Here is a 9,888-nt window from a genome sequence, read left to right on the forward strand (position 1 = left end):
TCCTGCCCTTCAAGTAGGCTTCCAAAGCAGATGTGTGTTGCTGCTATCCAGGCGTCGGAAACAACTCTGGTAGTGGTGACTAGGGACAGGAAGCTGTGGGGAGGGCCGTGTGTGGGCATGTGCTTTCTTAACCTCCCTTTTGTTGAGTGACCAGGGTGGGGAAGGTGGGAGTAGGGTGCAGCCCCTGAGACGGCCTTTCCTTTTAGGGCCCCAGCTATCTCTGTACTCTTCCCTTTGGGGCTTGAGGAACCAGGCGCTGAGGACGGTCCCCAGGGCTCATGTTCCCATGGATGTAGCCACACTTGTCACTAAGGCTGCCTCGTGAAAGCATCCCATTGGGGCACCGGCCCAACAAGCCTGTGTGGCTAGTACTGGAGAGTAGAGGCCAGGCCTGGATGAGTGATACTGTGAGAGTGGACAGCACCAAGGGCTCTGAGGCAGTGTGGGGTTTGTCGTTTGGTTTGGGTTTTTGGGGGTGGTTGCTTGGTTGGCTGGCTGGTTTGGTTTGGTTTTATGTACCCTAGGCTATCCTGGACTTGCTTTGTAGACCAGGCTAGCATCCAACTCAGAGATCCTCCTGCCTCTGCCTCCCCAAGTGCTGGGATTACAGGTGTGTGCTGGGTCTGGCGTGAAATTCCCTTTTGTGATCAAAATCTGTCAGGGCCAGGGTGGTGGCCCAGCAGGTGAAAGTGCTGGCCCCAAAGCCAGGTGCAGTAGCTCTCTGCCAGATGAAGGGTTTGTGGGCTAGAGCAGCAGGGACAAAACCCACTCTCCAAAGCTGCCCTCAGACTGTGCAAACCAGGGTCCACACGAAGCAGTGACCGCTGCCTCTAGGTGAAGTTGGTTTCCCTCCAGCTGGGCTACTTACGGGTCTGCCCATGAGGGGCCCTGTTAGCACCAAGGTCTCACCTCAGGTCTGGGTCCTGTGTGCTGTGGGGAAGTGGGTAAAGCCAGAGGATGGCCTCTCCCTGGCTCACTGCAGACTCTCAATGACTGAACAGCACTTGGCAAAAATGTTTTCAGGGGCTCCTTCAGCCAATATCTAGGGGAGAGGAAGCCAAAGGATCAGGAGGGAGCCCATGGCACAATCTGCTCCATCAGCCCCTCTGGCAAGCCCTGATGAAAGCAAGTTTGCAATCTGGGTGTTGTCCCAGGTCCTGTGACAGTGATTATTGGGGGCCGGTGTCATGGAAGAAAGTGGAGACTCGTATGGGCCCAGGAAGCAGGAAAAGGCAGTCTGCCATATTTGCTTCCAATGGGAATAAGGACACCACCAAAGTCCCTTATCTTCTACAGACCCTTGTGCTAATCACCCTGAGCCAGATGTGTGGGCAGTGCCAGGGCTTCACAGCTATGCAGGTGGCAGTGTTGGGGACCCCACTGTAGCTTTCAGGAACTGTGAGAATGAGGTAAGAATTACATGAGTTCAAGGCCAGCCTGAGCTACATGAGGCCTCAGCCTGTGCTCACCTGAAAAAATGGAATCCCCCTCATTACAGACTGGGGAAAATGGCAAACCCCAAGCTGGCTAAACAGGGCTCACTTCCAGGTACCCACATGGCGCAGAAGGTTCTTTTGCTGGTAGAAGGTCAGAACAGGCTCACATAGGGTATAGTGTGTCTCCAGACGCTTGCGGATGGCTGGCTCGGAGTCATCTGCCCGGTGCTCCACCCGTCCTCTTTGTAGCACTCTCCGCACCATGGTCTCCATGGAGCAGTCAAACACTATGACTATGTCGGGGTCCCTGCCCACCTAGACAGCAACCAACAGGAGAGGGTGAGGAGAGGGCCTTCCACCCGTTCCTAAGAGGCCAGGAGGGTAGTCTACTGATGGAGTGTGTGTGTGTGTGTGTGTGTGTGTGTGTTGCGCTAGCGTGTACACCCAGTGCTTGTGGAGGCCAGAAGAGGGCATCAGGTCCCTTGCAGCTAGAGTACAAATAGTAGTGAGCCGCCTACGTGGATGCTAAGAACTGAGCTCAAGTCTTCTGCAAAAGCAATATATACTCTTTTAAACATTTTTGAGCTGAGCATTGTGGCTCAGGCCTTTAGTCGAAACACTCGGGAGATAGGCAGGAGGATCTCTGAATTCGAGTCCCAGCCTGGTCTACAGAACGACCTTTGAACTACAGGGCCTTGAACTTCCAGAGACCTGCCTGCCACTGCCTCCCAGTTGCTGAGACTGAAGGTAAAGGCTTCCACCAACACTTGGCACAATACATGCTCTTGACTGCTGAACCATCTCCCCAGCCTGCAACCTTGTCTTTTGAGGCAGGGTCTCTCGCTGGCCTAAAATTTTACAAGTAGTTTAGGCTAAATCCTGTCTCCCTCATAAAGAGCTGAGGTGAAGTACCCACACCACATCTAGGTTTTTGTGGTGCTCGGGTACCCCTAAGTTTGCTTTTTAAGATTGGTCTCCTCGTGTCAGCCCAGCTGTCATGGAACTCTGATCTTTCTGCCTCTAAAGCTGCAGTCACACGTGTGCTCAGCCACACTGGGTGTGCTGTTTTCTATTTTACTTATTTTAATCCTTTTTTTTTTTTTTTGAGATGAGGTCATTTTGTATACACAAATCTGGCCTTGAACTTGCATTTCTTCTGCCTCAGCATCCTGAGTATTGATACCATTTTATTTTCTCTCTCCCTCCTCTCTCATTCTCCTTCCTCCTCTCTGGCCAGGAACTCAGAGAAGTCCACCTGCCTCCGTTTCCCAGGTCCTGGTACTAAACGAATATGTGCTACCTCACCTGCCCCCAATTTTCCCTCTTTCTTTTGAATAGGGTCTCATGATGCCAAGGCTAACCTTGTATTCCCTATGTAGTCCAGGATGACCCTTGATCCTTCACATCCCCAGTCCAGTGTTGGGACGACAGCTGTGCACCACCATGCTTGGTTTCTTGCTTGCCTTGGGGTCAGGGACACCACCCAAGTCCTTATCATCCATACACCCTTCAGCTGACACTAATGGGGCTTCACTTCCACACAAATATGAGAGGCACAGGCCCTCCCCTGAGCCTAGGCCCACCTATCTAAGGCTCTATTTGCAGTGGTGGGAAGTGCCGCTGCCCCTTCACTGGCCCCTCCCTTTAGGCAGCAAAGTCACCTCTGCCTGGACCTCCAACAGTAGTGGCACCAGCATGTATGGTTCTGGTAGTTCATCCTCTTCCTTCCCTCTCTCTTTCCTTCCTTCCCTCCCTCTCTTCATCCCTCCCTCCTTCCTTCCTTCCCTCTTTCCCTCCGTCTCTCCTTCCCTCCTTCCGTCTTCCCCTCCTTCCCTTTCCTTCCTCCCTTCCTCCTTCCCTCCTTCCTTCCTCCCCTCCTTCCCTCTTTTCTTTCTTCCTTTCATCCTTCCTTCCTTCCTTCCCTCCTTCAGTCTTTCCTTCCTTCCTCCTTCCCTTCTTCCCTCATTCCTTCTTCCCTCCCTCCTTCCTCCCCTCCCTCCTTCCCTCATTCCTTCCTTCTTCCCTCCCTCCTTCCTTCCTTCCCTCCCTCCTTCCTTCCCTCCTTCCTTCCCTCCCTCCTTCCTTTACTCCCTCCTTCCTTCCTTTCCTCCTTTCCTCCTTCCTTTCTTCCTTTCTTTATTACTGGATAAAGGAGAGGCCTGTGGGGAAGTCAAAGGACAACTTTGCGAAGGCTGTTCCCCTCCACCTTGATGTGGATTCTGGGTTAGAACTCAGGTTGTCAGGCTTGGCAGCAAGTATTTTAACCTACTGGCCCTTCTTCGTCCTTTTAAACATATTTCTAAGTCTATATCTATTTATGTGTGCTACACATATGAGTGCTGGTGCCCACAGCGGCCAGAGGTGTGGGGTGCCCATGGAGCCACCTGAAGATGGCTCGGAACTGAAACTCAGGTCCTCTGGAAGAGCATTGCTCTTAGCTACTGAGCCATCTTTCCAGCCAAAATTGTTCCTCTTTCCCTTCTTCAATTTTTTTCCTGTCTGATTTTGAGACAGGGAGTCTTCTCTGTGTAGCTCTAGCTGTTCTAGAACTTTGTGGACCAGGCTAGCCTCAAACTCAAAGAGATTCACTTGCCTCTACCTCTTGAATGCTGGGAATAAAGGTGGGTGCCTAGCCCTTTATCTAAAGAGCTTTTTTTTTTTTTTTTTTTTTTTTTTAATCTTTTTATCTAAAGATGTTTGGCCTGTGCATTTCCTCACAGGATGGAGACCATGGCTCCATGCTGGCACACTTGTATTTCCTGGTTCCTTTTAACAACTAGTCATCCATAGGTTCAGACACCTTAGATAAGAGAATCTACTTGATGTCAGTGCTGGGATTGTCTAAAGCTGCCCATATCCTCCACACCTCGCCCAAGCACACTTCACCAGAGCACCTGATAAAACTGCCACAGCTCTTCTGCTCAAAGCAAGTTTGTCTGGGTTCAGTACAGGGGCAAGCTTCTTCCCTAAATATATCTTCTTACATGTATGCATTCTGTTCATGTCATGCACACGTCATAGTGTGTGTGTTGAGGTGGCAGACACCCCACAGGAGTCAGCTCTCCCCTTCTACCATGTGGGTTCAGGAATCAAACTCATGTCCTCAGGCTTGGATACAAGCCCATTACCTGCTATGTACTCTAGTCCTGATGTTTTTATGTGCTTCATTTCATGTTTGGACATGGGACTTGCAGGAACCAGGGCCAGTATATCCAACCCAGGAAAACAAAGCTGTGTCTGCAGAATGCATCCCTGAATCACACCCCAAACCCCCACTTAAAAACCAAAAACCGGGGCTGGAGAGATGGCTCAGTGGTTAAAAGCATGGGCTGTTCTTTCAAAGGACCCGAGCTCAATTCCCAGCACCCACATGGCAGCTCGTAACTGTCTATAATTAACGGTCGCAGGAGATCTGACACCCTCACACAGACACGCATGAAGGAAGATCACCAATGTAATAAAATACACTTTAAAAAAATCAACTAGGCAGTGGTGGCACATGCCTTTAATGCCAGCATTCAGAAGGCAGAGGCAGAATTTGAGGCCAACCTGGTCTACAGAGCTAGTTCCAGAACAACCAGGGCTACACAGAGGAACCCTGTCTCAGAAAAGATGCATTCTGTGTGGGTGTCACAGAGTGCACCCATGCACAGTTAGGGCTGCACCATGGCTTGGAGATCCATACTTGTCCTCAGAGAGGACCTGGATTTCATTCCCAGCATCTACATGAGGGCTCACAGCCATCCTAAATTCAGTTCCAGGGGATCCAACGCCATCTTTAGACCTAGACCACAAAGGGCACCGGACATGTCTGCGGTGGACATACACGCATGCAAGCAAAACACTCATATCCATAAATTTAAATATCAAAAAGCAAGGCCTTAACTGTTGTCTGTCCAGCCTGCTATGCTGACGCGTGCCTGTGTTCTTAGCCGTCAGGACGCCTGCAGGGACTTCCGAGTCAGCCTGGCTACATAGATACTCTCTCCAGAAACAAGAAAAAAAAAAAAAAATACGAGCCAGCTGGCCAGTGCGGTCTTACTTCTGTCAGCCCAGCACTGGGAAGTGGAGGCAGGAACATCGACCTCTCAAGGTCATCCTTAGGTACTTGAAGAGTTGGAGGCTAACCTGGGCTACATGGGACACTGAACACTGAGCAAATGTCTGCAAGCTCAGGACCGAGGCTGCTCCGGTCCCTCACTCCAGCCCGCAGCTCCCTTTGGGTTGCACGGCTTCACGCTTTAAGAAACTGTGACCGTATTTAAACAAGGGGGCTGCTTCTGCCGCACAGCTCCTGGCTTTCCCTAAGCCCCACTGGCTTGGTAACGTGGGTCCTGCGCGTCCCCATGGCAACAGCAGTGTGAATGCTTCCTGAGCCCATTGGCAACACTCCGCATGGATAAATTCACGCTCTGGAATCTTCCACGGGCTGGTACCATCAGCATCCCAAGTTTTCTTCTCATGCATGTGTTGGTGAGTGTGAGGCCAGAGGTCAGCCCGCCTCGGTGCCTTCCTCGATGGTTCCCTACTTTAAGATTTTAAAGAAGATGTGTGTGTGTGTGTGAGCATTTGCCTGGTGAGCTTATGCACACAGAAGCCTGAGGGGCCAGGAGAGGGCATCAGATCCCCTAAAGCTGGAGTCACAGGTGGAATGAGCCATCCTAGAGAAGCTAGGGACTGAGCTCAAGTCCTCCACAAGAGCAGAAAGCGCTCTTACCTGCTGAGCCTCTGTTTTGTTCAAATTTTTTTTTTTGTCCAATTTTTACTGTTTGTTTGAGGCAGGATCTTTCTGTGGAATTCCCAGCTGAACTCCATATGTAGCCTAGGCTGGCCCAGAAATCACAGCTCTCCTGCCTCAAAGGATCCAAGTGCTGGGATGACAGGTGTGTGCCTCTATTCTCGTTACTGATCCATAAAAATTAATCCAATGTGCAGGCTGGGCGGGGCACGTGGGTAGGGGGCTTGCCCAGCATGCCCAAACCTCCGGCTCCACCCTTAGCACACAAACCAGGTGTGGTGGCACAGGCCTGCCATCCCAGCACCCCAGAGGTGGAGAAAGGAAGATCAGGAGTTCAAGGTTAGCCTCTCCTACATTACAGAGTTTGAGATCAGTGGAGGCTATATGAGAGTGGGGAGGGGAGAGGAGGAAAGGAAGGAAGGGCCCGTCTCCCAGCCTCAGCGTTGGGAGACAAGACACCCAATGCTGAGGCTGGGAGACAGACACCCACTAGGGTTTTATGGGAGGTGGAGAGCGTGGCCTGGAACCTCCACACAGGGAGGGCACACACAAGGATGGTCTGGCTCTGGGGGCAGGTCACTCACAAGCCGCTCAAACTCTTTGGCCTGTTCCAGCTCTCTGGGGAAGCCGTCGATGAGGAAGCCTGGGCTTTCAGGATGACACAACAAGTTGTCACTGACCATGTCCAGAATGAGAGCCTGGGAAGGAAAGGGCATGCACTCAGGACAGTACCCTAGGGGGCCCCGCCCCTCCAGAGAGGCCAGGAGCTTCATCATCAGAGAAACAGGACCCAGCACCTGAAACGCTGGCTTCCTTTGTGCTTGCGTGCTTTTGAAATCATTTGGGATATTTTTGATTGTGTGTATGTCTGTGTTGGCATATGTTCAGGTGGATGGAGGTGCCTCACTGGCCACAGATGTAGGACGCTGCTGGGGCTGGATTTACAAGCAGTCGCAAGCCACCTGGAAATCAAACGCATGTCTACTGTAGCAGCTGATCCGCCTCAGCAGCAGCTAGGCATGTAGCCCAGGCTGGCCCTCACTTCAGAGACTCCCTTTCGTCTGCCTTCCGAGTGCTTGGCTCTTTTATCTTCCTTCCCGTTACTCCAACCCTCATTCACACCCCTACACTGAGCCCAAGGCCTCACAAATACTAGGCAAACCGTTGTTCACGGAACTAGGCTCTCAGACCTCATATTTTGTTTTAGAGAGAGCCTCACTTAGTCCAGGCTGGCTTGGAACTCACTCTGTAGACCATGCTGGCTTCAGGGTCAGAGCTCCAACTGCCTCTGTCTCCCAAGCATGGGGATTAAAGGTGTGAGCTGCCAAGTCCAGTGACCTTTGCCTTCTCTTGCCCCCAGCTCCCCAGGTGCAGGCATGCCCCACCTTGCCCATCAGACATTGTCAGGCTCTGCCCGACAGCTTACCTCACACACCATCAGTTCTAGGCAAATGGCTATACTTTGCTGTGTAAGGGAGGAAGTGTCTGCTCAGCAATTTGCTCCCTGTACATTTTCAGTAGGGTCCACTGATTATGTGGGTACAGCAGTTGCTTTGTTTAAGTAATTTATTTAACTAGGGTCTGTGTAACCCAGGCTGACCTCAAACTCCCCATCTTCCTGGTTCAGCCTTCCAGTTACTGGGATGGCAGGTGTTCTTGCCACTTCATCTGGCTTTCTTTATCCCTCCCTTCCTCCCCTATTTGTTCCCCCTCCCCATAGATAGCCCCTCATGTATTCCAGGCTAGATTCTTTGGGTTTCTCTGTGTAGCCCTTACTGTCCTGGAACTAGCTCTGCAGACCAGGCTGGCCTTGAACTCACAGAGATCTGCCTGCCACTGCCTCCAGAGTGCTGGGACTAAAGGCGTGTGCCACCAGGCCCTGCACAGGCTAAATTCTTATGCATTTATTAGCTCTTTTTGAAAAGGCTATTAGATCTCTTTATTATTTATCTGCTTGGGGAAGGGTGGTGGGTGCCACCTGAAGGAGTCAGCTCTCTCCTGTCATCATGAAGGTCCCAGGGATTGAACTCAGGTTGTGAGGCTTAGCTGTTAAGTTCCTTCACCCACTGTGCCATCTCTCTGGCCCCTGGTATGGATTGTCTGTGTAATCAAGGATACCCCAGGGACTCCTCATCCTCCTGACTCTGCCTCCCAAGGGCTGGGTTCTCCCGGCTTGCACCCAGTTTTTTCAGTGTTAGGGACAGGACAGGACGTGGTGCATGCTATGTGAGTGCCTTTTGTTTTTTGTTTGTTTTGTTTTGTTTTGTTTTGTTGTCTTTTGGTATGAGTGTTTGCCTGTATGCAGAGCCCTCAGGAGAGAACCAGAAACCCCGGAAGGAGAGTTATAGTTGCTGGCCGCCATTTTGGGTGCTGGGTACCAAACCCAGGTTCTGGATAGGAGCAGCCAGTGCCCTTAACCACCACATCCTCACAGCCTTTTCAGATAATGACAGTGTCGGCACAGCAAAGCAGTGGCTGGGCCAGGAGAGCCTGGCTTCCTGGAGGCTGTTCTGCCGGCCGGCCACCCTCTCCCTCGAACTCTCACCATGGGCACCAGGAGTCCTTGCTGCATGATGTTCCGGATCTGCCGGCCCCGCTGGGTGCTCCTCTGAGCCTCCTCCCGCAGCAGCTGGCCCAGCCCCACGTGGCAGAAGCCGTATTTGGCAGCCATATTTTTGCACTGGGTCCCTTTCCCGCAGCCTGGGCCCCCCACCACGAAGATGATCAGACGGTTCTTCAGGGCTTCTATGGGTGTTCAGGGAAGAAAGAGTGGGTACTAGCGTGTGTCCTTAGGGCACCCTGGCCTCGTACTGCAGGACGCCATTGATGGGATTCTGAGCAGGCCCCTGGCCATTTGCACAGACCTCCTTGAAGCGCTCCAGCGACTCCCTCAGCCCATTTAACATAATGACAGATAATGAAAGAGGATGGTCTTAAACTCACCCAGGGCGCCCTGCTCCGCCCACCGTGCGGTCGGTTCCATCCTGCCTACCTGTCCCTCTAGCCACACCACTCCCAGGCGTGCTGAGGTAAAAGCTTTCTTGCCCTTTCCTCTCCCTGCCTCAGACTCTCATGTCCTCCACAGTCAGCCACGGTTCTTTCTCGCTTTCTACTCGCTGTGGTCTTTGTAGCCAGCCTCTGTAACTCGAGGGGCACGGCTCCCGCCCCCCCACCCCTCATGAGGCAATGAAGGTCTCCGCTACCAGCCACATCTGCGGAGTCAGTAGTTTATGGTTCAATGTCTGTGTCTCCCTTTTCCTTTGCTAATCCAACTCCCAAACATCCCGCAGCCCCCTTTCTCTGATCCTTCCCAACACAGCTGTAATTTCCGTTTTCGGAGACTGGCTCCTCTCTCGTTATATCCCAAAGACATCAACCAATGGTGGGGATATCCGACCCACCTCCCCTTTCCGTTGTCCCCTGTAAACCAACCACCCCTTCTCCCGGGGCGTTACCCTTCTCCCGGGGCCTCAGAGCTCTGCCGATCTGGGGCAGCGAGGACTCGCACAGACCCATCCCGCCTGCATGCCCAGGTACGCGGGGCCGGGTCTCTACCCTGACCCCTCGGTTTCTCTCTACGTCACAACGGGCTCATTTTGCAAGATGCCCGGGATTCCCAAGACACCAGGATGCAGAGAAAACGGAATCCCAGACCCGCCCCAGAGGGTCCCTGAGAGCCATCCCGCAGAGCGGGCCTGTGTTGCTATGGCAACG

General features: G+C 52.4%; 1 protein-coding gene across 1 annotated transcript; it reads right to left on the reverse strand.

The window, feature by feature from the left end:
- Positions 1-16: 16 nt before the first annotated feature.
- LOC129684543 (adenylate kinase isoenzyme 1-like) lies at positions 17-9,715 on the reverse strand. Its single transcript, XM_055617742.1, has 6 exons — positions 9,630-9,715; positions 8,720-8,919; positions 6,759-6,872; positions 1,557-1,751; positions 910-1,042; positions 17-93 (listed from the first exon to the last, which is right to left on the reverse strand). Exons 1-5 carry the CDS (start codon positions 9,688-9,690, stop codon positions 974-976), a joined length of 639 nt encoding a protein of 212 aa, XP_055473717.1. The 5' UTR covers positions 9,691-9,715; the 3' UTR covers positions 17-93; positions 910-973.
- Between the last annotated feature and the right edge of the window lie 173 nt (positions 9,716-9,888).

This window comes from Psammomys obesus, unplaced genomic scaffold, assembly GCF_907164565.1.
Source record: "Psammomys obesus unplaced genomic scaffold, mPsaObe1.curated_primary_1811, whole genome shotgun sequence".
Taxonomy (NCBI): Eukaryota; Metazoa; Chordata; class Mammalia; order Rodentia; family Muridae; genus Psammomys; species Psammomys obesus.

Coding starts and splice junctions, on each gene's coding strand:
- LOC129684543 (XM_055617742.1), bottom strand. CDS start 9,690: ATGGGTCTGTGCGAGTCCTCGCTGCCCCAGATCGGCAGAGCTCTGAGG. Junction 8,920..9,629: donor TCTGAGGCCCCGGGAGAAGG/GTAACGCCCCGG, acceptor GAACACCCATAG/AAGCCCTGAAGAACCGTCTG. Junction 1,043..1,556: donor AAAAGAACCTTCTGCGCCAT/GTGGGTACCTGG, acceptor CCTCTCCCCTAG/ATATTGGCTGAAGGAGCCCC.